This window comes from Solea senegalensis, linkage group LG10 (assembly GCF_019176455.1).
Source record: "Solea senegalensis isolate Sse05_10M linkage group LG10, IFAPA_SoseM_1, whole genome shotgun sequence".
NCBI lineage: Eukaryota > Metazoa > Chordata > Actinopteri > Pleuronectiformes > Soleidae > Solea > Solea senegalensis.
Window position 1 is genome coordinate 18,226,143 of NC_058030.1, and position 27,621 is coordinate 18,253,763.

The window sequence follows — 27,621 nt, forward strand, 5'->3', positions numbered from 1 at the left end:
TACGCATTAGATCATGAAGAATAATGACCGCGATACACCCAATGTGAAGGAGCACGCTTTCAAATTAAATCATTGTCACTTAAGTGTCATTTAATCTCATCATGAGCCCAGTGTCAACCATTGAGGGCAGCACTAAGATATTTTCTTTTTTTTAACCTCAGATCCAGACGGTCACGAAGAAGGTGGAGGTGGTCGTCACGGAGTCGATCAATGCTACTACCGTGGATGGACTGGTGGCCAACATCACCAAGGAGCCTCAGTTCATCGTCAAAAAGTCCCTGCAGTTCAAAAGTGGCATGAATGTCCTGGGTGTGTGACCACATTTAATAAGAACGTCTGAGAACGGATCGCATGCAAACGTGCACAGTGTCAATGCTAACATGCCTAAGCTGATGCATGTTCATCTTTAGGTTGTAGCACGTTAGCATTGGGTGAGCACATACAGTGTTACAGCTGTATGGAATGTAGGTAGAAGAAAGATCATCAGATCACTAAAGTCATCAGGAATCATTCTCTGGGAGCCATGAACGCAGTAGCAAAGTTCATGGGAATTCATCGATTCATAGTTGTTGAGATATTCTGGTTGGGGCATAAGTGTGGCTAACGCCGACCCTGTCATGGCTAAAATGCTAAAAGGCAATATTTTTCAGTACATTTAAATCTATTGACAGTAGCAAACGCCTGATACGTCCGGACTGTTTCTGGTTCATGCTAAAATCATCTCAACTGTCAACACACACACACACTGGTATTCAATGTAAGGATACATGTATGATTTTCTGTCACAGGTCTGATTGGTTTCTTTATTGCATTTGGCATCTGCATGGGCAAGATGGGAGAGAGGGCCAGACTCATGCTTGAATTCTTCAACATCCTCAATGAGATTGTGATGAAACTTGTCATCATGATCATGTGGTTTGTATCACTTAAAAAATCTCATTGACTCATTTTGAAACTCATTTAGTCAGAAAGAGCAGTTTGTGCAAAGCTATGTCTCAGGTCACATCAGCAGTTTAACTTCCCTGATGTTCATTTACACCAATAAATGTAAGATTTTCATCTCATCAGGTACTCTCCCTTTGGTATTGCCTGTCTGATCTGTGGTAAGATCATTTCCATCAAGGATCTGGAGGTAGTTGGCAGGCAGTTGGGCATGTACATGGTGACTGTAATTATTGGCCTCATCATTCATGGAGTGATCTTCCTGCCCAGCATCTACTTTGTTATCGTCAGGAAAAACCCCTTCACCTTCTTCCTGGGAATCTTCCAGGCCTGGATCACTGCGCTGGGCACAGCCTCCAGGTCAGCGTCAGGATGGATGGATCATTAATGGATAGATTTGTATTCAGGTCATACCAGCTATAACTTACCCTGCTTTTCCCTCCAGTGCTGGTACACTGCCTGTCACCTTCCGTTGTCTGGAGGAAAACCTGGGCATTGACAAAAGAGTCACTCGTTTCGTGCTCCCTGTCGGTGCCACCATCAACATGGATGGGACTGCTCTGTATGAGGCTGTGGCTGCCATCTTCATTGCCCAAATGAATGGCATCCACCTTGACATGGGTCAGATTGTCACTGTCAGGTCAGGAAACAAGACTTATTTGCTTGCGAATGAAAAGCATACTATTGTTGGACTTGTATAATGTCAGTTTAAAGTTTTGGTCTTGTGTCCTGCCTGTGTGAAATATCAGTTTCGCCATTGGGAAAATGATTCGAAATGACTGGAATCTGTCCAAGGTTTTATTGGAACTGCATGAAAAAAAGAAAGCTCCATAGTCATTAAGATTTCCCCACTCTTATGATAGAGGGATGTAATATGTAACTCTGAAATATAGACACGTCTATTACATTTAAACCATTGTCGGATTAGTTCCCGTGATACTTATTAAGCCTTTAGCAGTATTTTGAATGTTCTATCACCTGGCGACATGTCTGCGATGCACAAAGGCTGTGGTTTGTTTTATGTCAAGACAGATGGAGGCAACAATCTACAACATTGTATTAGTCAAACAAGTCGGAGTATGACTGAAAAACACAAAGATTCAGACGTCAAAACCTGAATGTTTTTGGCCCCCGCCCACCCCTGCACTGCTGCTGTATACACACAAACACTCCCTCAGTCAGGTCTGAAGGTACTGACTGTTTTCAGATGATGGATGCAGCACTTCAGACCTAACAGAGGCAGAATAATGACATCTACAACAACAATCACTCACTGCAGATTTAAATGGCGCCTTAGTGATTTAGTTAATCAAATGGCGTTAACCTTTAATAGATAAGGACAACCAAAACTGATAAAAACAGTAGACAAATTGGCCACAAGTGAAGAGAAGAAATAGCCAGTGGAGCACATCAACAAGGAGGAAGCAACATAAATACAAAGCACTTGCTTTTTTTCAAGTATCTGTATGTAACTTGCCCTCAATACTCTTCTGTTAATTGAGTGAGTTGAGGAAAGGGTGACCTTTAGCTTGACATTTTAATGTTGTATCAATCCATGAAGGCTCATATTAACCGATTGCATTTCACGTATTTAACCTCTCTTCATGTGCGATGGAGGAGCCACTCTGGTGCTCTTCAGCTGCTGTTCGATGCAAAAGCACCATAGAGGGTGGGAATGTTTTCATCCGCGGCAATTTAACATTCATATGCGTCTGAAGAGTTGCATCAGGGTGAACAGGAGGATATTATTAGGTGACTGTCCTGAGGCTGTTTTGCTTTGTTTTCCAGTCTTACAGCCACTCTGGCCAGTGTAGGAGCAGCCAGTATTCCCAGTGCTGGCCTGGTGACCATGCTGTTGATCCTGACTGCTGTTGGCCTGCCAACGCAAGACATCAGTCTGCTGGTCGCTGTCGACTGGCTACTGTAAGTTTGACCACACACATTTGCATAAAACTCCATTAAGTTGTTTTTTTTTCCTCATAAAATTCCTCCTCTTCTTGCTGCCCTGGTTCCTGTGCATGTTTTTAGGGATCGATTCAGGACCTCGGTGAACGTGGTGGGTGACTCCTACGGTGCAGGCATCGTGTTCCACTTGTCCAAGGCAGAGCTGGAGGAGCTGGACGCGCACGCGGCCAAGTCCGACGACATTGAAATGATGACAAAGAACCAGTCTTACTACGACGACATGAAGAACCACCACGAAAACAATTCCAACCAGTGCGTCTTAACCGAATCCGCTTCCGCAACTGCAACCGCTAGCACTACCGCTAACAATTCTGTCGTAGTAGATGAATGCAAGGTACACTTAATGCTTTCTGACATAGAGACGTGTATGTAACCCTCTTCGTTGTCGCACGCTCACCCTGCATGTTCACTCATCTGCGTCTTTGTATGCAATAATGTCAGTGCATGCTTTGTTATTTTACAATGGAAGTGAAGCACGAGCACAACAGATGCATGTGTATGCTCATTTATGGATCTTCCGGGATAGCAGCTTTTGTGTTGTTGGTGTAGGAAATCTAAAGAAAAAGAAAAAAATAGTTTTCAACAAAAGGTTTCCAAAATTATACAAACAGACAAAGAAATGTATATATTTAATTGCATCAAATGAAGGATGACTCAGCTCTTCCACAAAGCTGCAACCTGTCGTCACTTGGCTCTGACTCTAAAGGCACTGCCGGATGAGCTAATCCTCATAATGACGCTAAGGAATTATTTAGCAGCTCTCCCATCTACCAAAAGTTCACACTACACACATTTTACATAGTCACATAGACAGTGTGACTTTCTCAACAAATTTCTTATTTACAGGGGGTTAAAATTGGAATTAAAATCCAAGGAGAGTGTTACAGCCAATTAGCGGTTTATATATTTTCCTACATACTCACACACCTACCGTGGTGCCACTGACTCATTCCTTCTCTGTTTTCTTTTTTTTTTGCACTTTGACACGATCTATTTCTGCCTTTTGTGAGAACCATGTTGTGAAATTTGAAACCTGTGAAGCAGCTCACATCATGTAATGCATTTTTGAATGCATTACATGCTTTTTAGAATAATCTATGGGAATTCAGAGCGCTTATTCCCACATACACACACACACACAGAGACACACAGTGGCGGAAAAGGTCTACGGATGAGCCTATTCATTTATTAAAGGGGGAAAGTTGTTGCCTAGCAACAATGGCAACCTGTCACACAAGCAATCTGTCTATAGTAAAAAGTTATACCCTAGCCTCCATACTCAGTATCTATTTATAAGCCTACATTTACATATCAATGCAACACAAAGGCAGCATCCACTGTGACTCTTTTTTTGTTTTTCCTGTTTTCTGTTATTTCTTCCTGTAAATAGATTTATTCCCAATTCTAACCCCATTTCGAGACTCACACAGCTGTAGAGTGCTCGCAAACTTGCAAAAAAAATAACAATACATTAATTCTGTAGTGTGTGTACCTTGTTTACTGTTTGATATGTCTGTTTTGCATTCATTATTTTTCTATTAATGTTTGTTTTTATGTTTGTTTGTTTGCCTGTTGAGTTTTCGGTCATCATAAATGTTTTGGTTTGTTCCCAGGTCAGTAAATGAAACTCTTCTCTTAGGATGACCATAAGCATGATCATCATGCCATACATGGGCTCCATTATTATTATTTATTGGCACGTTGCAAAGTTGCTATGATACCTAAGATGCTGTGTTTTAATTGCAAAATAGCTTTGCAAAACACAAACCAATGTCTTAAAAATGCCATTCTAGCTTTTCACTTATTATGTTTCTCAGTTACCTCTCAGTTTGAGGACTGGAGCAGCATGAGCACATTTTTAGCCTTTAATCGTGCAAAATGACTAATGTTTCAACACAAATGTAGCTACATTAAGACATACATCCAGACTGTGTGGACAGAAAAATGCAATCACAAATTCAGAGTTTCTAATCAGGTTAGAGTCACTTCAGTATTTGGTGCTTAATCAGGGTACATATCAGAAATCTGGCCACGCAACATGATAAAAAACGATTAGAACCCATGCTGCCTTCTTCTAATATGCATGTGCTGAACTTTGTTGTCATCGATCTGCATCAACAGACAACATAGGAGGAGAGTGCTGTGAGAGCTCACATTTTTGACCTTTCTCATGCTTCGGTACAAAGTGATCTCATAAATATGACATTTTTTGTTGCTGAGAACGCATATTATTGTGTTAAAGCATTAATGTGTGCGACTTTAATTTAATGTGTGCAGGCGTGCCCTTTCAGAGAACAATTGCGTTCTAATTCTCTGTAAGAAATCAGAACTGAATCAAACTTAAACACTGTGGCTGTTAACGTTAGCGTCGCCCATCAGAGTCAGAGCAAACAAAGGACTTGAGACAGGTAGTTATGGACAATCTACGTCAGGTGTGCCTGACAAACTGGCTTTCGGCATCACTGGAATCCAGTGGTGGGAGTGTCAGGGGGTGTGGCAACAGAGCGAACACCTGATCTGGATTGTCTATAATTAACCAGTCTCAAGTCTTTGGTCGCAGAGTTTTCACTGACAGTTTGCGTACTTTATCCTTGCATCGTTTTAGTGCTTTTTATTTATGACAGTGACGTCACCTCTGAGTCGACCACGTTCCAGTTGAGAAGTTAGAAAAAAACATGGGCACATGCAGAAAAGCATTAGCCATTGTTAGCAATACCGGGTAAAAAAAACCAGCATAGCAACATGTATTAACCGTGAACTGTGCTATGTGTACGACTCACTTAACGTGAAGCTAAAGAAGTGTAGTGTTTGCTTACTGTTGACGCGAGTAGAAGCCATTTTGGAATCCATTATTGGGGTTTATGACGTTGCTCTGACTTCATTGTGAAAAAAAACAAAAACAAACAAATCAGTAACCTCAATCAGAAGGCTTTTTTATTTATTACTAAATCAATCAACTATTTTGATAATTAAATTAATTTTACAAAAAAATATTAAAATAAATTTCAGCTCCTTAAATGTGAATATGTTGTGGTTGGTGGTCAAAGCAACAACGTTTATGGATATTGGGAAAACCATACAGCTAAATTAATGTTTGGGCATGATCCCGGTAAAGTAATACAGAGCATAAAGATTTGATTGATTTGAATAGAAGGCTGAAAAGTTATCGGTGTGTTCCAGTTCTCTTATGACATTATAAACAAAAACAAAAGTGATACAGCAGGGTTCAGCAGCAAAGTTGCTTTCATTGTCATCCTATATTGAGGTCAGACCACTCAGCTTGCATGCCTGAAGCTGGAAATCCCATCCCATGTTGTTACCATTATTAAGTTTTCCGTCCAAAGTTTTGTATGAAGTATGTATTTTAACAGTATATATGTATATATATATATATGTATATATATATATATATATATATATATGTATATACTGTATATATGTATGGTCCGTTGTTTAGATTTTCCTGCCTAACTGCTTTCAGGTAACCTCGGCCACTAACGGCTCTGCTGCGGAGTGTGCGATTGTTGAGGAGGAACCATGGAAACATGAATAATGGCAGCACAGAGATCCCCTGCTCCTGGGCTCCACAAGCTTTCCTACCTGGTGATAAAAAAAAAAAAAAGAGCGAATGAAAAAAAGTCACATGAACAGAACTACTAATTTTTTTATGTAGTTTAGTTTTCTTTTTTTATTAGTCCCTTTAAAGGTTTTTGTAACTGTCTATCTGACTGATATATAATACTTATTCACTTAACCGTGGAATTATAACAAAGGTATACTTTGCCTGTTAGAGCACAACTATATCCTTTATAGCAGATACTTGCACAACATTCTTCAAGGCTTGGGAAGGGTTAGAAGAGGAAAAAAAATATATATAGATGGATAAGCTTTTCTCAGCAATACATCCTATTGTTATCGTATAAGATGAAGAATTAGTGGCTGTATTAGATGGGATGCCTTGAAATTATCGTCCAGTATTCATTCAAGTGATTCATTGTCGCAATGCCAGAGGATGAGAGTTGATTTGACAGTTAGAGCATTAATAATGACACTCTTTACTGAACTTTGTCGGTGGGTCAGATTCAACCTGAGAGCCACTGCGTTCTCATTTTCAACACTAGTCTCATCGCTTAACTCTCAGAGCTGCTGAAGTCCGTCTGATGGCATGTGTGTTTCGGCCCAGTATCACTGACAACTCCTGAGGGCAGGAGTTACATTATCAGGCGTGAAAAACCATGAGGAGGCTCTGATTTGACTTATACAAGCACAGACACTATATGGAATTACAAAGCACAAATAACATGGAGCACATGTTTTTTTAAACCCCACTTTTGTTTCTTCCTCTTTTTGACTACTGCAAACAAAAGGGACTTTTTTTTTTATTTAAGTCACCCGATGAGTGAGATACAAGCTGTGTGTGTGCATGCGTGCGTGCGTGTGTGTGTGTGGTAGAGAGACATGACCAAGTCAAATATAGGGACCAAACAGGCAGAGAATCAATCAACTCACAGGGGCCTTTGAACTGCCTCCATGACGCAACACATCCATTCCATTTTCCCTTACGTTAACGTCCATGTAAAACCAGCTGACACAACAGCTGATGTATTCGCTCTCTATTCGCCAAAGCCTCAAAATTGAAAGCACAGGAAAGCACTGCCCTAAATACTAAAGTTAACACAGCACATTATCATTGTGCAAAAGAAAAAGAAAAACCCTTGTGATGCCAGTGAAATTAAACTTAAATTAGCATCTGCGGGATTATCACGAGCACACAATAATAAATAACTGACATATCTGAATAAAACCAAGCACAAAGAATCATTTTGTATAAAGCACAAAAAGTGGTGGAGCACAAATGAAGCCAAAATGCCAATACGGACAATTAGACGTCATTGATGGTGATTAAAGTCATGCACATAATTGTTCCATGTCAATGTGAAAAAAAAACAAAAACCCAACAAGATCGTTTTAAAACCACAATAAGGGAGAAAGCAAAAGATACTCAGGCTTGTAGGTTTACTCTTTTACAGGGAATTTGGGGCGTAATCCTAAAATGTTTACTCGCTCACTACTTGAGCTTTTCACCTCATGAACACAGGCCTCTGAACTGCACACGTTTGGAAAGCTTAGAATAAGTGTATAATATGACGATGTAATGACAGGAAGGGAAGATCCCCCAGCACATACTGTAAAAAACACACACACACTCACACACACACATTTCACAGCACATTCACGGGGAGTGAATTACTGACAGCACAGACACTGTTAATGTTATGTGTTTTTTTTTGAGTATAAAATGTGAAATTTATTGTAGAAGTAGCACACTTTCACTTCACCGATATCACACGTTCAGGGAGGGGTGCCACGCTCACATCCAGACAAACCTAAAACCAGATAAAACCCAATATGATGTGGTTTCGGCCACTAGAGCTCACGACTGTTTCTACAAACCCTAGATGCTGCAGCAGTGGGACAAGAAACACACACACACACACACACATATATATATGCCAGAATGTTGTCAGCTGTCAGGATATGAACATGTTTGTGTGGATTCATGGCTGTTCATCTTTTTTAGCGTATGTGAGTGGGAGGTGAGACTCCTGTGACGTCGGTGAGGCGTTAGATTTTTTCTTTGTCTTTATGTTTCCTTTTCATTCGTGCCAAACGGCAACCTCGCCTTGAAGATGTTCACTTCAGACACACAAACACACGCCACTTCGAGTTAACACCTTAACAAAAAAAAACAACAACAACCTTGTCCTTTAGTGTCATTCATTGTGCGGCTCTCCAGCCGCAGAGTGTGCAGAGTGTGCTCCAGTACAACGCGGGGCGTCTGCTGTGCTCACTGCACAGACAGGTGAATACCGTACACAAACACTAAATTAAAGACTCTACATGTAGAATTGTAACCACTTACACCTGCAGTCAGAAAGAAAAAAAAAGGAACAAAAAAAACAAACCTCTCCATTAAGGACCATAGTGTCAACAATAAGGATTGAGTGTTGGACCGCTGTTGCGTTCAAACTCGCAGTTTTAGAAGCATGAATAAAATAATGATTATTTTTTTGCACCACTATCTTGAAAGCATGATATTTTGAAGTGCCTCCTTGCACTTTGTGTATATATTGTAGGTAACAAGACTGTTTTTTCCCCCTTTTTTTTGTTTTCTCTTTGGGGTGGGCGGGGATGTTGAAATGGTATGTAGGAATATAGTTTCATTACTGTGACATTTTCAATGTAATCCTCTAGTAAAAAAAGAAAGAAAGAAAGATCATCCGTGTCCTGAGTAAAACTAGATTAGATGGAATGTATAGGGAGGAAACTGTGTAATAAATTGCTTGTTCTTTTTTTTTTTATTATTATTCTCTAATAGCTGTTAACTAGTCGTTTTACTTACCTGTCACACACCAATATATACATTTTTTTTTTGTATCTAATGTAAGCGTTTTGAATGTTTGTTCCATGAAGATATAAGCGGTGTTGCGTTCATTTTCATTGTACCTAAATAAAATGTGTAATTGTTCTGTTCAGTGGCGACGCAGAATTTTCCAGAGTTACAGTATAATGCTGACGTAATCACTGCTTGCATGACGAAGAGAGGGATGAATGAAGGAGGCGGATTGAGGGTGAGGAAGAAGAGAGAATAAGAGAGGAAGAAAGAAGGGAGGGAGGTTTCTGCTTTGACAGAGGAGGCCAACATGACTTATTTTGTGTGGGATTTACTGCGATAAAGGGTGATGAACGCGGTCAAATTTGCCCAGGACGTAGAACAGAGTGAGGACTCAGACATAAATGACTGTAGAAGTTGATCTGGAGTGAAAGAGCCTGTTCCAGTTTAAAGCAACACTCCTCAGGTGACTCATCTGAACCATTTTGTCTTTTAAAATGTGACTTTAGTCTCAGGCGTCATTCTGTTAAACCCACTGCATGTGCAATTAAAGCTGCGAGACTCAGACATACATGAGAACTCTCCACATGCCACGTTATCCCTTAATGAGACGCTCAGCGGTCGAATCCCACGCGACAGACTGTCTTTACTACTCATGCTTTTTTTTGTTCGCTTTCCATACAGAAACTATATGCACACACAAATGCCTGGAAACGGAGTTACTGAGTTCAGTTGTACTATACTGATTCAACAGATATCGACTGACACCGTATTCAAACGACTGAATAAGAGTCGCCATATCTTTTCTACTGAAAATGTGTCTCTTTTGGAGAAACTCCCTAAATACACCTTGTTTCACTCCTGCCGACAACATGCTGTCCCAATCTTACTTTTCTAGGCCTTCCTTCTTTGTAGAGTTGTTGTAATTCTGATGTAAAGGCAGATCGTATGTGTGGGAGAGATATACTACATAGAAACAAAAAGACAAAAAAAAAACAAATGAATTATTTCCTCGGTCTATGGTATACACAAAAAAAATCTGTTTCTACATATCAAGTGTTGTACCTTTGGTGTACATATACAAATATAACTAATAAATGTTGATTCATAACTAAGTTCTGGCTGCTCTGTGACTTTTTCTTCTCCCTATTACAAAGAAATACATGTTACCTTCTTCATTTGACACGTTTTTACGTGTGTCAATGTTGAATTACTGAATGCAAACCATATTGGGACGGATGCTAATGCAATCTAGAATCTATAGATATAATAAGATGGACAATAAACTGCTTATTTTCCATTTGTAAGCATCTCTACACTGCTTTGGTCATTTATACCAGAGCCACTTGGAAAATAAGTGATACTTAACGTTTTTAAACCCGACACACATGCTGATGCTTTAAATACATTCTGTATGTGTTCACAAAGAGGTTAGAGCAGTCATAACATCACAATATTTTGTTTAGACACATGTTAAATCAAAATGGAGTTGTGAAAACAGATGCAAAATATTGGTTTCCTCAAAGGAAGATGTGAAAAAAGTTGATATTTGTGACAAGTTTTATGCTCATTTATTATGAACTTTTCTTCAGGGCATCAAATGAAGAAAATAATAACAATAAGAAACAAACTTTAAGAGCTTTAATGAGCTCATGTGTGAAATAACGCATGTTTTCCTTAAGATTGAAGTCAAGAACTCCTGATCAACCTTGAGTGAACTCCAAAGTAAAGTCACGCTAAACTTCCACTTTTGTGCCCGACGAGCAATTAAATATCCCTCATGCATCTTAATGCTTTCAGAAAGGCCGTCTTTGTCTCCCGTGTCTAACATGTTCTCGCGTCACGACCCCGGTGCCATGGAAACCTCACTTCCTCTAATGTGAGGGCAATGTAACCATTCGCATCCCCATTCACTCATCCCCCCACTGGATTGGCTCCTCCATCTTTCACGCACACACACACACACACAGAGAGAGTAATGAGCGAGTGAACACCACATTCCAGCACATTGTTTTTTTCTATACACATTTATTTCATTCATTCATGACTTTACAAATCTTTTCAGTGACATATTTTTTTTGTTTTGTTAAATCGACATGAAACCTGCCTACACTATGACATTAGCTACCCCCATAATGAATCATGGAAGAGCAAAAGCAGGGCAAAAAAAAAGAGAGAAGAAACAAGACTGTTTACATTTGCTTCATATAAGGTCTGGGCAAGCACAGCAGCTTAATTCACACCAAAACACTGCAACAGACTTGTTGTGTGGAGACTTTTATTTTACTATAATGCCCCCAAAACCCCCCATGGCATATTGTGCTGTACTTATTTGATGCTGAAAATCATATATGATATTTAATTCAGCATCTAAGATGAATCTCGTGTCCTCAATGTGCTCGATCTGACACAGTCCCAATTATTTCTCCCCTTCTAATCAATGTACACACTGTGTACTCAGATTATATACATCAATAGCATTCTGCTTATCCCCAGGATAGCAACAGGAACGTCACATCACCATATTGCCAGCTCCTTATTAAATTTATATACCATATTTACTGACTTTTTTTTTGGATGCTACCGATTCATGCAGTATTGCGAAATCTGTTTTCTACTTAAATAACCATCAAAGTAGACACATTCCTTTGTCTAAAAGGAATAAATGAAACGCTGTCTCCTACCATAAAAACAAACAAACAAACAGCACTGGTAGCTACTGCTAAGGCATGTCCAACACTTTATATACATAGAACAAGAAAAAGGGACTCAGGCCTGCATAAATTAAAAATAGTAACAGCTTCAGGGTTTTTTTTTGTTTGTTTTGTTTTTAAAGAAAAAATCTAAGTCCACAGGTTATGTGTGAAATATACACGAGGAAACAACAATCAGGAGACAAACAAAATGCAACAACAAATGCTTATAAAACACCAGGAGTTATTGAAAATTCCTTTTTTTTACCACACCAGTTAAATTACACAGTTTTCTTCATTGATTTAATTCATCTGATAGGCCCCAGACTTTCACCAATTATGAAACAGAAGCAGACACATCAGTTGTTAATATTTTTCTTCACAGGTTAGACCCTCGAACACCCCCGCCCCCCCCCACATCCCTCCCTCCACCCCCGTGTAAACCCGAGCCCCTCCAGCGCCGTCATCAAAGAGCACAAAGAACGGACTTCAGAAGACGCTCACACACCCTGCTACGCACTGATGCTTCATACCCCAGCCATGCATCGCTTTCTCTGACCGACCATTCAGTCCTGAAAACGGGTCACCAGATGAGGGTCACCATCTGGCTCACACCGCGCAGACAAAATGCTGCACAGACCCAGAAAACACTTACGTTTAGACAATCTCACACAGAGACCCTCACTCCGCTTCCATTCAGTGCTGATCATCAAAGCAGTTTATAACCCCAGTGATTGAAGCCCCGTCCCACATCAATCTACTCCAACCCCTCTCAACCACCTCCTCTACTCTTTGCCCTCTCTCCCCCTCCACCTCCACCTCCTCCCTCCTCCGTCTCACGCCTGCTGCTCTTTATCTGGCGACTCCTCTAGCGTGATGACGGTGAACTCCTCCGTGTTGCCGTTCTCCTGGATCTTCTCCTTGTTCATGAGCGTCACCATCTCCTGCTCCCGCTCCTGGGAGTGGGGGCTGGATGCCGATGCCGCTGCTCCATTGCCTTCGCCGCCATCTTTGGCCGTGATCATCAGCGTCTGTCGTTTGCCGCACAGGCTGCAAAATGCACATTAAAGACACGTTTGTTTGAATGAAGTAGAAAATGGGAGCCTGTCTGTTTCCATGCTGTGCACAGGAAGACAAATCAAATGGCATAATGTAAAAAAACAGTAACGTCACCTCTTTCTTTTGGCAACAGCTACACAAACAATAAGAATAGCAGCGACTGCCACTATGACCCCAATGATTATAAGCCAGTCTGGAGAGAGAGAGAGTGAGAAACAACAAGTCATGAGTCAAGTGTGTCATAATAAAACAGAGTCATTATGAAATAATGTTGGAGGTTCTGTAAATGAAATGACAGGCTGCTCACCTGATGAACTCTGGCTCTCTGGTTGACCGGGTCCAGGCTCAGAGGGAGCAAGGACACGTCCTCTGCCGTTAGGTTGTAAAGAAGCTGCATGACAATAAAACATAAAACAATTAATATATACTGTATATAAAAATACATACATATGTATATATACAGATTTTTTACCAGTTACATCAATTAGTGTTTCACTGTACAGAGTGGTGATATGGTTGAAGTGTAAGGGTAAAAAAATGTTTTTTCCCGTAAAAGTCCTGTATTTTCTGGATGTGTTCCAATATTATAGCACTATAGCGAATATTATGGTGACCTATGACTGCTGTGCAGTACATATACATATATTAGTGTATGTGAGTGTGCATTTAAATAGTATTTGTGGCTGTGTCACAGAAAATATATTTCTTCTCTAGTGTAAAAAAGCCATTGAGGCCTGTTTAGTCACAAATTTACTCGACAGCTCTAACTAACACAAGGGGGCGTCCTGTGTTCCTAAAATAAGTTCAGTTCCCCTCAAACTTGTTGCATTTGAAGTGAGAATGTGCTGCTTGTTGCATTTAAAAGAGGTGTCACCACTTTTCTATCGTCCCCTATGTATGCAGAGGGGAATTTAAACTTTAAAGGTATTACAGATGGAATCAACACTTCTTTGGACACAATCTCCATAGAAACATGATACAACATTTGCAGCACTTAGACTGCCAGATGGTATTTTTGTAAAAATACTGAAATATTTCAGTTGTAAACATGCTTGTCTTACACTCGTGATCTCTGACAGGCTCCTTTTTGTCATCCTCCTGCTCATTTTCAGAGGGAGATTGTGTTTCCCCTGACTCTCCAACAGGGGCCGTTGTAGGTGCTGCTTCCTCCTCAGGCTGCGTTGGCAGCATTCCAGATCCAGTGGGCTGGTCCAAGTCACCAACTGTAAAATTGAATCCCTGAGTGCCGTTCTTGCTGCCTCCCTTTGGATCTTCTGCGGGAGTAATACTGGCTGTGGTGATCATTTCTATCATTCCATTGCTTTCATCTTCTCCAGGTGCTATGGTGGCACCACCTGTTTCACTGTCAAAAGAATCCATGAGTTGTGTTGTTGGAGTGGACTCTGGTTCTGCCTCATCTCCTGCTAGAGGGATTGTATAATTACCATGTGGAATTTTGACATTTCAAAGTGACATATGTTTTCTCATCTATGCAGAGTTTATCAAGTTTTAACATTTATATTTCAATCAGAATGACATCCCAGTAGATATTAAGATGCACTGCTCTTTTCACATTATAACAGTGTAATGTGTATTAAATTATTGAAAGGTCTGGTGTACAATATGCGTCCCATCATGTTTGATATTTAGTGTTAATCTCCTCTCTCTGGATTTTAAACATAAAAAAACACAGTTCTGGTTTTAACCCTGAGAACACAGAGCATTTTGGCTGCTTTTTTCCATTACTAGGTTTATATAAGAAATTTCGAGCATGCCTGCTGTTCTTTCTGCCGATGTCGTGTGCAGGACTTGTGCTGGTAAAGGAGTAACATTTGGGTGGATTGAACATTTAAATCTTCCAAAAGTAATTTGTTGGAATAACCCTTTAAAAGACACTGACTCATAAGCTGTAAGGCTCCAAACATAGCTGGGTTGTCTCCCATTCATGTGTATGTGGAAATAGTTCGCATTTCTTTGTCAAACTTTGGACGACATACTGTACTATGACTTTTTTGACTGATTTTGGACAACATACTATACTATGACTTTTTTGACTGATTTTGGACAACATACTATATATTTTTTACTGATTTCGGACGACATACATACTATACTATGACTTTTTCAACTGAGTTTGGACAACTTACTATACTATGACTTTTTGACTGATTTTGGTCAGAATTTGGACGACCTACTGTACTATGACTTTTTGTCAAAATTTGGACGACCTACTGTACTATGACTTTTTTGACTGATTTTGGACGACATAACCTTTTAGTGATTTTGGACGACATACTATACTATGACATTTTTGAGTGATTTTGGACAACATACTATACTATGACTTTTTGTCACATTTTGGTAGACATACTAAACCATAAAATTCTTGTCACATTTTGGAGGATACACTATACTATGACTTCTTTGTCTTATTTTGGACGACATACTATACTATAACTTTTTTGTCTCATTTTGGACGACATACTATGACATTTTTTAGTGAGTTTGGACGACATACTATATTATGACTTTTTTGAGTGATTTTGGACGACATACTATACTATGACTTTTTTGTCTCATTTTGGACGACATACTATACTATGACTTTTTGTCTCATTTTGGACGACATACTATACTATGACATTTTCAGTGACTTTGGACGACATAGTATACTATGATATTTTCGTCACATTTTCGACGACATACTATACTATGACATTGTCGTCTCATTTTGGACCACATACAATACTATGACTTTTTTGTCTCATTTTGGACGACATTACTATGACATGTTCGTCAAAGTTTGGATGACACACTAAACTCTGACATTTTTGTCACATTTTGGACAACATACTAAACCATGACATTTCTGTCACATTTTGGAGGACATACTATACTATGACTTTTTGTCTCATTTTGGACGACATACTATCCTATGACATTTTTATCTCATTTTGGACGACATACTATATCTTGACTTTTTTGAGTGATTTTGGATGACATAGTATACCATGACATTTTTGTCACATTCTGGATGACATTATTGTCGCATTTTGATTGACGGGGTTGAACTGTGATTGTATAAAAACTGTAATATGTATGAAAACGTTGTCTTAGGTGAGAAATTTTTTTTGATCCGTTAAAAGTTACAATCACGTTTGACGAGAACAAAAAGTATAACGACACTGTGATGCTCCAAATTTGGCCTGGTTTTTGTCCTTCTTACGACCGTTTCCCATTCATGTGAAGTCGAAATTACTCACAATTTTTTTGCGATTTGTGTCACCATGTTTACTCGAAATGCTCAGAAAAGTCATAGCACACCTTTCCCAATCAAACCGCATGTTTGTTTGGTTTCTCTCAAAACTGTGGGAGGAGTTACGCGGCAAACTTTTGGCGGAAGCAGAAACAGAATAAACGCGTAGAATAAGCAATAAATGCTTGTGCTGCAGGCACTAATAAAAAAAGTCTACTTTGATGACATCAGGGACCAGCTTTGGCTCACCTTCTGATTAAGTGACCCTTCCTCTCAGTCTCTTTACCCAAAATGGCTTGGCATTCCATGTTTTTTTAAATTTATGCCGCAAAAAGATAAGCTTTTTTTTTTTTATAAAGTGTGACATGAACTTACCCTTTTCTCTCTCTGTATACCTCACTTTAACTGTAACTGCTTCTGCTGCAACAGTTTTCAGCTCCACTAAACAGCTCGTCAGTGGCATTATCTGTTGCACGTGTCACAAACACAACACGTCCTGCACCTGTTTCAAAGTAAAAACACTCCAGAGTGTCTGTTTGCATTCCTCTTTTTTTTCCCCCACAAAGCTTTTATTGTTAGATACTTGCAGGACCAGCGGATCCTTTGCCTCCCTGCATTTTGATGAGCAAAGAGGAGCATTTAGAGCATTTAAAGTGTATTATTAATAGCGATTTTCAAAGCCATCCCTATGGAACACACCAGCAGCTCCACTAATGGAATGACATCATTAAAAGGCGACCAATTAAATGGTCTATTATCTTCAATTGCTCTACAGATTTCTATGCATTTAAAGAGTGCAGGAAACATTTAGGGTAATGTTAGTTTCAGTACTTGGAAAAAGACATGACACTAGTCTTGTCGTTTTTAGTTATTTTCATGCACAAATGCCACATATTCCATATTTAAGAAGGTAACAGAGCAGATACAGGCAATAAGAAGGCAATTAGGTTTTTGTTTTTTTTAACCCTCCCCAATGCAACCTACTTTTCCTGCCACTCAGAACTCCTTTCAACATATACTTGCTTCTTTGTAAGAATAGACAAGAAGGTTATTGAGCAGATACCAGTCTTCCTGTGGATGTGGCAAGCTTCATGGGGAATCTGCACAGTACAAAAAAACAACTTAAAAGTAAAAAAAAATCATGGCAAATGAGTCTGACACATTCTTCTATAACGTAACTGTACAAATGGAACCCACTGTCCTTGTTTTGTTGCAGTAAAATTAAGCAATATATTACTATTTCACAAAAGCTTATCAACTTATTTCAATGAATAATTTTGCTGATGCACTTTTAGTATGTGTCTGGGAGAGATGAGCAGTTGTGGCATTATTATTATAATCATCTTTCACTGCATGCATTAATGCTGTAACAAAGACAAGACCTCAGGGTCAATGTCTGCGGCGTCCCATGACTTTCATAGTGAAGGTTCCCACAAACACTGAAAACTGATGAAAGTGGCACCCCTCCAAATCCTGGTCTCTGTGACATATCTCCCTTGCCATGAATCAGATCTTTACACTTCCCACCTCCCAAGAATGAACACACTAGTGGATGCTCAACTGATTTCCCCTTTTCCCATTTTATTTCTATTAGATGCAAATAAGCCCTGTGTGGATTGCTGGGTTGTTAAACGTGTTAAAGAGAGGGAAACATTTTTGTACCACTGCATTTTGTCACACTCTGTCTCCCATGTGCATACAATGTAAAACAGGCTTCTGATTGAAAGCCTGATCAGGAACAGCTTTAGACAATCTGAAGAATGCATTAAAAATAAAGAACGCTGCTTAAATTATAAATAATAAATAAATTAAATATCAGCAAACCCCTGGCTATTTTAACGATTTCAAAGTCCAAATCAGACTCACATGAGCATTCTTCATTAAAGTAAGATGTAAGAGTTTAAAATGGGGCCTGCAATCCAAATGTAAAATATGATATATTGACTACAACTGCCAATTTTTATGGGCCGAACTCCAGTCAATCACTCTGGGTCAGACATTTTGCACAGCAGCATTTATACAGTCACATGATCTACCATAATGAAAAATGAGATACGAGAAAATATCATTAGAGATTTACCTGTCCTGACAGATGGGACGAAGGGTGATGTGTTGAAACCCATCACAGTGATGAGTTATTATTATTTTGCTGTTTTTTTCCTTTAGCTCCTGCACATTTTGGTCAAGGTTGAAAGTTGACTTGTTTAATGTGAAGCAGTGTTTACTTGCATATTCAATTTGAAACAACTTCTTTTAATTAAGGAACATATAACTGTTGACATGTAAACTCAGAACGTGCTGCACAAACATAATGTGTCCACTTGCAAAAAAAAACAAAAAACACAGCAAAACAAGCAAACCGTGTAATTAAGTTATTTTAATTTAGCTCACACATGCAGTTTTTTTCTTTCTTTCTAAATTGAATTGTTTCTTGTAACTTTTTAGTTGCTCACTTTCACAAGATTAGTGTGATTCAGCACTGAATGTGAACGTGTGTTTGCACCTTTATGTAAATGTCTGAATGTGGGTGTTTGTGTGGTCACATGAGGAAGGGATGGGAGAGTCAGCCAAGGAGACCAGTCATGCATGATGAGACGGCGTGAGGCTTGGGTCAAGGTCTTCCATCAGGACTGCCTTAAATTTGGGGCAAAACCCTTCCAGAGTCTTTGCCAATATAGAGTCGGCAACGAGCTGAGCTCCCTCCGCTAACACGACCTTGGTTTCATCCATCTGTCATGAAATGGCAAAGAGGAGGGGCAAAAATCAAGGCAAATCTCATCCTTGTTCTTATCGTACCTCCTCCCTGCTTGAATCCTCAGTGGATAAGTGCTATTCACAATATCAACAAAGGGCACACTTGAATTTTTAATATACCACTAATAGCCTTTATACTTTTTTTTTATTATTTTAGATTGTGCTGTTGTGTGTTCTGTATGCAGTCATTTGTAAGAGAAGGATAGTCGTAATATGGGGGGGCTCTGTGCAAGAGCGAGAGAGGCCTACGCACAACGTCCTTGCAAAACAGAGACTGTCAACTAGGGATTAGGAGAATGAGCAGAACACTGACAAAAGGCAACAGTTTATAGAATATAGGATTTTAATTTTAATCCACTATAAATGAGGGGAAACAGTGTAATATACAACCACCACTAGTGGGCCCAAATGTGACTCGGGAAGCTTAAACTAAAAAAAAAAAAAAAAGGAGAACACAACAAACTGAGAGAGAGGAGGAAGAACAAAGTGAGTGCAAAGTAACAAACTCTTGATTAACGTAAGATGGGAGGGACACAGAGGAAGAAAGTGCAGATGAATAATGCAGGTGAAATGCAATGCAGTTCAAAAATCATTAACTATACTTACTTTAAAAACGTTAAAAAGGGTTTAATTGATAGACCGATTATAAAAAGGGACTCAGTCTTCGGGTTTGATTTATAACGTTTTAACATATAATTAATTATGTTCCCATTTACGGCCACACAGGAGCCGTGGCTCGCACTGTTCCCTCACAGCAATAATGTTTGCATGTTCTCGCTGTGTGTGTGTGGGTTTCCTCCAGGTACTACTGCTTCTTCCCACAGTCCGAAAAAACATGCAGAGGTTAACTGGATGCTCTAAATTGACCTTAGGTGTGGATGTGAGCGTGAATGATTATTCATCGCTCTATGTTTGCCCTGCGATGGACTGGCGATCTGTCCATGGTGTATTGACTTATTTCAGCTGGGATTGACTCCAGCTCGACCGAGACCCATATGTGGAGGATAAATGGAGAGAAAAAGAATGAATAAATGTTCCCATTTCGAGAAAAGAAAAAAAACATAGATAAGGTAAGGCACCTATAAGTGGACACCAGTGTGACTAGCAGCTGGTATTGTCCAATAGGTGCCTGATTGCAGGTGACATCAATTTCTGGTTGCAGAAAAAAATGTCACGGCACAGGTCAAATCACAAAGGGTAAAGAAACGAGTTCATTTTGCATGTGGAGGACGGTGTCACACAGATCAACAGCAGGCCAGTGTTTGTGATAAATGGAGCACTACTTCCACTCCTTCCGTGGTGTGGAGGAGAATCGCGACAAATACAAGTGCCCTTGTGGAACATCCAGGACTGCATGGTCAACAAAGCAGACACATGAACATAAAGCCGTCAATAAGTGCAATTACGAAGATTATCAGGTAGTAGTAGTTTGAAACCTATTCCTATCATGTTTTCATACTTTTGATATTGTGACAGTGCTATACCTGAGATTTAGTGTGTGACAAGAAAAGACCATTAAACAAACTATTTAGGAGAGAGAGACTTAAGTGTGTGACACCCTCATATTCAAGAGTTATAGCAGTAGTGCTGGAACCAAAAACCACAGCATGAACAGTCGTGACTCTTCCAGCTACTGGCAAAATAAAAAAACTCAGGAGGCCAATAATGAATCATAGGGCTAAATCTATGTCATATTCCATGTGGCACAAACATACATTCCTTTTGATTTTCAAACTAACAGAGCAAGCGTCCTTTTATCCCTGCATTTTCCTCTATTAGCTATAGGCTCAATTAACCTTTTGTGCTCAAATAACAGCTATACCACTGCCGTCTGCTTGCCGGCATTGTAATTCACACAGAGTCTGTGTGGAAATGCCAAACTATCCTGCCAAAGAATGAAGGGATAACAAATTGGATGGACTTGAATGTTGCTTGCTATTACATTGACTCAAGTTACATCTTTCAGATTGTGTTGATGCTAATCACCAAGAGAGGTTAATGGTCTTTGGAAGCATGCATCTGTGATGACTTGGGGGAAAATTGGCGAGAATGCTGCATTATTATTAAATACATGTGTTTTAACTGGCCACAGCATGACTGCTTTTACTGTAAGTATGTTCATTCAAACAGGGCTCATGCAGAAATAGTAGCAGCAATTACAGTTGCATTCTAGCAACTGTGACCATCAAAAAAGGAGCATGCTAAGGGAAAAAAACTGTTGAACCACCGCTTCTTTTACCACCACCAGGAGGAGAGGAGTGTGAGTCCAACACAGCAGGTTTTTTTTTGTGTTTGTTTTTCTGCTCCACAGACGTGTTTGGTTGAAGGAAGGCCATGTTTTTGTTTTGCACAGTTTTCCAAGCTCTGAGTCATAGCATTACGCTCCAAAGCTGGAGTGTGTAACATGTTGTTGACATAATTGTGTTGCCTCTGTTTGTTCTGCGTGAACAGAAATGATGCAGTGTCATTTGCATACTACGTCCTTCATGTAGAAACGGGCTACGACAAGCAATACTATCAGACCTAACCGAGGGAGTGTTTGTGTGTACACAGCAGCAGCACAGAGGCCTTTTGTTTCCGGTCAAACTGCTGAAGCGCCAGGTTTATGGAGCAGCAGTAGCAGAAACTTTTCATTAGTGCTTAATAGTGCTGTCAGTCATACTCCCACTTTGCAGCTGTCCCGCTTTACAGTTGCCGCTGCCTTCATCGATCATGACATAAGACTAATCACGTCCTGTGTACAGTGTGGGGACGTCTACACACCACGATACAGAGAAACACAAAGAGTCAGGTGGAGCTGATAGACTTCATCAGTGTTGTGCAAACTCATTTGATAATGGTTTGAATGTAACCTGTGTTGATATTTAAAAGTTATTGACTCCAGATTTAGTAGTGTATTTAATATAAAATAGAAAGTTTTTTCGCACTTTTCGGTGAAGGACGGCCTCAAATAAATCTTGATGTCACTTGTGTCATAACATATGCTTAAGACTTGACGTAAAAAAACACCCTCACATTTGACCAAAATACTTTTCCTGACACATGTCAGCTTTAGAGCATGGACAAACTGTTTTTCGAAGGATAGCTGGGCATATCAACTTCCATTAATGTCAGTGTGATTACTAAAACACTTACTCCTCCCTTTGCTATTTGCTTGTAAAAAATGCTGCAGTCTGACTGCTGGAGTCACAGTGTGAGAGGGTCTGTTTTCAAAAGCATTGATATATAGACAGATCACATTTGACAGTGACTTCTAAGAAATTCTATCCAAAAATAACTGTTGCCTATAGCCTCTTCAGGAGAGACGTTCAAACACAATTCCTTTTCTACAGAGGACATGCGAGGATTCACTTTTTTTCAACCCAGACTGAAAGTTATTATATTCTTTACTTTTCTGTCTGTAAAAAAGCAACAGACATGATGTGTGTCCCCAGCGATTCTAGTATTATTACTCCAACTGTGAAGATGTTGCTGTAGACGCTACTAAAGTACTTTTCAGGTACTTTTCTTTAGAGTTGGTGGTGTGCCATAAAGACCCCCACTGTGAAAAACACTGCATGACACAAATGTATATTCACACATTGTTTATTGCTGTACAACACTGACTCCAGAGAAAGTTGGGACCAGATTGGAGAAAACAGAGAAGAAAGAAGTAGGTATAATGTAGAGGAAACTTAAGTTTTTACATTGTTCTATACTAAGATTTCATATACTATGTAGAAGCTACTCTATTTATCGTTTTGGCTATGGACTAATGATGTTCCTTTGTGCCATAAATGACAATTTTCTGCAAAAAGTGTGTCCCTGCCAATAACTAATATGTAAAACGAATAAGAGACCCAAACTATTTTTTTTTCTATGAACAACACGCTCTGTTATCAGTTTTAATGTCTTATCCAGACCGTCTGACAGCCTAATCTCTAGTTGTTTAAGGATTCCAGGCGATGTTTTCACCACAAGGTGTACAGGGTGGTGATGGTGAACCTATGCAAGATTTTGACCCAAAGCACATGAAGTTCCAGGCCAAAAGTCAGAATGACTAACTCTCACTGCAACAACCAATCTTCTGTTTCGTGATGCTATGTCTTTAGTGGAGAGGATGTTGACAATCCTAAAATAGTAGCACTTCCTAAGGGTAGGGGAAACAAAATTGAAAATGTAATACATTGTCATTGTTATATTTTTTTTAATTTGATATTTTAAAACTCTCTTTCTCTCCCAGAATTGTGGTAGTATCTTGATGTAGAGAAACAGCTAACAGATGCAGTTGCCAGTTTATCTGAAAAAGTATTAGAAATATGTTAATCACTATTGTCTGAAATCTAAGCTTTTGAAAAGGCTTTTTTTGAGCATGTTAACTTGAAGACTCACATTTGCGCTGTGTGTTGTTTTGAGAGGATCCAAATTTGTATTTTCTTACAGCACCAGCTGAGTGAATAGAGCATGTTGAGAAGATGGAAGGAGTACTAGGGAGACAGATGGAGGGGAGATGCCTCAGGAAGAGCAGATGCTCAGCTATGAAGAGGATGGACAGTTGAAAAGCAGTTGGTCCAAATGACATATACCTGTGGAGGTATGGAGGTGTATAGGAAAGAAACCAGTGAACTATTTGACCAGATTGTTCAACACAATCTTGGAGTGAGAAAATCCCTGGAATGGAGAAGTAGTGTGGTGGTACCAGTTTTCAAGATCAAGGGTGATGGGTGCAGGACTGTAGTAATTACATTACATTACTTCAGAAGGTGATCAGCCACACCATGACGATGTGGGAAAGAGTTGAACAGGTGGAAGAGAGCCTGAAGAGGCAGAGGTATAGGAGAGAAGAGGAATGAAGGCTGGTAGGAGGAAGACAGAATACCTGTGTGTGAATGACAGTTGGTTTGGTGAAGATGCAAGGAGGAGAGGGAGTGAAACTGGATGAGTTTAAATACCCGAGGTCAACCATCCAAAACAAGGGACATTGCACAAGAGAGGTGAAGAAAAGAATGCAGGCAGGGTGGGGTGGGTGAAGATGAGTGTCAGGGCTCATGTGTGACAGAAGGATATTAGCAAAAGTGAAAACAAAGGTCTACAACATGGTAGTGGGGCCTACTCTGATTTATGGCTTGGATATAGTGGGACTGTCCAAAGACAGGGGGTGGAGCTGGCAGAGCTGAAAATGCTGAGATTTTCGTTGGGAGTGATCAAGATGGACATGATTGGAAATCAGACGAGGGTAAAGTAGAATGGTTTGGAAATAAAGTGATAGAGGCAGAGTTGAGATGTTTGGTCACATGCAGAGGAGGGATGGTGAATATATTGGACAAAGGTTGTTGACGATGGAGTAGCTGGGCAGGAGAAAAAGAGGAAGATCACAAAGATGTTGTGAAGGAGGACATGAGGACAGTTACTCTAACAGAAGAAAAGACAAGGGAGAGGGCAAATATGTAAGCAGATGATCTGCTGTGGTGACTCCTAAAGGGAGAAGAAGAGGACACATAACTTATCTCAATGAACCTGATGTTTTATTTTATTTTAGGTTTAGTGGTATTTACCTGCTAATAATACAATTAATACATTATGTTGTACATGTTATTACAGGTTATGCACATCTGTCCCCTTCAATTTAAATACACGTCACACTGACTGACTGAGAGTGATGTGCTGTGATACAATCAAATGATGACATAGTGTCACAGACCTAAACAGGTATTCTGTGTGTCTAAAACTGTAACCACACATTACAGACTACACGTTGTTATAATTATACTCATTTGTGCAAAAGGTAAATTAACCAATTAAAACACTATCACATTGATTTGCATTGATATATATATACATACTTTATTTATGTGGTTTGCATTTAGTCCTCTTATCTTTGTTTTTACCATTAGCATTGAGTTATATCACCCTGACAATGTGGCTGGCCAGCATGGGTAATGGTACCTCACTAAAGTAAAATGGAGTCAATGACATTTCACCCTTTCCCAGATGGAAAGTCCTGCACATCATGGGGGAAAAAGGAAAGTGAGGATAAGTACAACATTATTATTAAGTAGTGAGACAGAAGAAAAAGAGAGAAGGTTAATTCCTGTTCAATCCAGCCTGAGGACAGCACACATTACAAGGGTGCACTCTAAGCACATGGGAGACAAATTGGATTCAAACTCCCATCTTTCAATAAGTCACTTGAGTGGGCTTTTCACTTGCTATATAAATCACTTGCCAACACAGGGAGAGGGAAAGCTGAGCAGACACTTATCGTCTACCTTCAGATACAAGCAATTGTGGTGAACAAAATAAGTGTGGGGAAAGCTGTATTGTGCGTCTCCGTGAAGGCTTTTCAGTGCAAAGAGTAAAATGAATCTAGACTCTGACTGAACCAGTCACTCACAAAACCATATTTATTAGTTTTGTGTGCATTCTTTTCTCTTTTCATTCTTATTTTGTAGCACTCAGTATTGCCCATACTGTTGTTAAAGTCTGGCAGATGCTACATTGAAAAACAGCATCCAGAGAGATGTAAAATGAAATGTGTTGTCTCTCTAAGCAATTCCAAAAAAAAATAAAAAATATTTGGGGTTGTTGGTTAAGATAACATATTGATTCAGATGTGCTCCCATTCACTCAGTTGTGTATAGATAATATGATTTATTTTCAGCGCTTAATTTGGCTGTGGCTGAAAATCTGCCTTTTGAGTTGCAGTTTCTATTTACTGCAATGATTTACCATCACAGCATCCCCAATATCACCACTTAGGCTGAAAATGTATTTCTAACTAAAACGGTTTTCTTTTTGCCCATTTATTTTTAAAGTTGACAATAAACCAAGCTGCTATTTTCTGTGTAACAGATTAAAAAAAAGAAACACATATAGTATGTTATTTACCCAGCACCACAGTATATTCCAGGGACTGCATGGACTGCAGCAACTGGCAGATATTTATCTTAGGTTTTTGTAGACCACACCAGAGAGAAAATATTGAGCAGACATTGTAAACATAACATGTTCACGTTATTGAATTTACAAGGTTGTAGAAGGTCACTTAACTGTAATAAATAATTTAAAACACATTTTATTATTTTTTTTTATTATTCTTCATCTAGTTAGCGTCTGTTGTTGTTGATGTTATTATTCTGCCTCTGGTGTAACATTAGTTCTAATCTAAACACAGAGAACCCTGAGCTCCCAATCCCTTTCCAAGTAACTTGCCAAAGGTTTGAATAATGAAACATACCTTTTTATCCAGTCAGAGGTGTCCCGCCCCTTCTAACACTAAACTATTATTTGCCAATTAATTGTTAAACTGTGTGCAAGACTCAATCGGCATTGTGTGAAGTCATTCAACAATGGTTTGAATGAAACATACATTTGTTTATAATCAAAAGCTATGCACTGCAGCTTTAAATACAACAATTAAGGTTTATCACACCGATGCACCTCTGAGCTGATCGCCTCGCATCATCAACCAGCAGCATGAATAATTGACTTTTCACTGTCTCTTACTGTCTGCCACCATGTCTGTCATCAACTCATAAAAGCAGGCAAGACATTTCAAATACTGCAGCTCAGCATTAAAATGTACTGCCTGTGCAGCCAGTTCCTGCTTCCTTTGCAATCGCTAATTTGCAGCTTTTGTTGTGAGGAACACGCTCTCCTATAATCAAGACTTCTGCTAGTCATTGACCGTTTAAGTACATTTGCTTCCCCAGCAGCGTACAGTATGTCGATAAGTCCCATTTTCTTTGGGTAACGTGATTCCGCAGGGCTGATTGCTGATAGCCTGCCCTAAAGCTGTGGTTGATGGTCTTTTATAAATACACAGGCTCCCAGTGTAATCTGCGGAACATAAGCAGGGTCGGTGTCCTCCTGAGAGAAAGGGAGAATGCAATGACGTCTTAACAGTGATGTACAATTTCTTTCTTTTTTTTGACCTTCCTAAAACATAATGGTTTTCTGATTCACCATATGTGACAACATGAAAATACTTGCCAATATGGGGCTCTGCTGGAGGCCTTTTCCTTTCATTTTCAGTATTGATTTTTTTTTAGAAGATGGAGTATAAACAGGGAGGTCTAAGCAGTGATACAGAGTCAGGCCAACAAGCCGATGGAAGGTGGATAAAACATTAGACCTGGAAATGCTCTGTACACAGTGATTGGGTATTTTCTTCCATATCATATTATATCACGCTGTACTGCTCAGATGTCCAAAACAGAGTAGTCCATCATAAAATACATTTATGAATTTATGAAACATTGAACATGAACATTGGTCTTATATTAGCAACCTGACAAGGTGTTTATCTCATACAACATGTGTATTTAATGACCAAGCATGTCTTGAATAAACCTTGTGCAATAGACCTCATCCGCATACAATTAAGAAAAAAGGGGGTCTGCTGTGAAGGTGTTGTGTTTTAAAACATCAGTGTTTGAATTGACTTACAAAAAAAAAATAAAAAAAAAATTGGATGGTTCATTTAAATCAGGCAGTTCATCGTTACATGTTCAACCATTCTGTGTAGTCTGTGCCAAGAGGAGATAAACTCCCAGGATGCCCCAGCTGTGAATGATCAA

General features: G+C 39.4%; 2 protein-coding genes across 5 annotated transcripts in view; one reads left to right on the forward strand and one right to left on the reverse strand.

Annotated features, from left to right (window-relative positions):
• slc1a2b (solute carrier family 1 member 2b) overlaps window positions 1-10,416 on the forward strand; it is a 31,199-nt gene extending 20,783 nt beyond the window's left edge. For 3 of the 4 annotated variants that reach the window (XM_044035788.1, XM_044035789.1, XM_044035787.1), the window contains exons 5-11: window positions 162-309; window positions 789-915; window positions 1,069-1,302; window positions 1,388-1,582; window positions 2,731-2,865; window positions 2,971-3,241; window positions 6,389-10,416. In XM_044035788.1, the coding sequence (XP_043891723.1) occupies window positions 162-309; window positions 789-915; window positions 1,069-1,302; window positions 1,388-1,582; window positions 2,731-2,865; window positions 2,971-3,241; window positions 6,389-6,460 (1,182 nt within the window). In that variant the 3' untranslated portion in view covers window positions 6,461-10,416. The remainder of the gene's footprint in view (window positions 1-161; window positions 310-788; window positions 916-1,068; window positions 1,303-1,387; window positions 1,583-2,730; window positions 2,866-2,970; window positions 3,242-6,388) is intronic. The other variant, XM_044035791.1, reaches the window with a different exon arrangement.
• A 1,146-nt stretch (window positions 10,417-11,562) lies between these two features.
• On the reverse strand, window positions 11,563-14,510 carry LOC122775376 (CD44 antigen-like). Its single transcript, XM_044035209.1, has 4 exons — window positions 14,115-14,510; window positions 13,361-13,444; window positions 13,168-13,246; window positions 11,563-13,044 (listed from the first exon to the last, which is right to left on the reverse strand). The coding sequence occupies exons 1-4, from the start codon at window positions 14,431-14,433 to the stop codon at window positions 12,831-12,833; spliced, it is 696 nt and encodes a 231-aa protein (XP_043891144.1). The 5' UTR covers window positions 14,434-14,510; the 3' UTR covers window positions 11,563-12,830.
• Window positions 14,511-27,621: the final 13,111 nt, after the last annotated feature.

What these genes read in the sequence shown, in the direction of transcription:
- LOC122775376 (XM_044035209.1), bottom strand. Translation starts at nt 14,433, where the DNA reads ATGGATTCTTTTGACAGTGAAACAGGTGGTGCCACCATAGCACCTGGA. An exon ending in AGAGAGCCAGAGTTCATCAG is followed by an intron (nt 13,247 to 13,360) that starts GTGAGCAGCCTG and finishes CTCTCTCTCCAG; the next exon opens with ACTGGCTTATAATCATTGGG. An exon ending in GCTGTTGCCAAAAGAAAGAG is followed by an intron (nt 13,045 to 13,167) that starts GTGACGTTACTG and finishes TGCATTTTGCAG; the next exon opens with CCTGTGCGGCAAACGACAGA.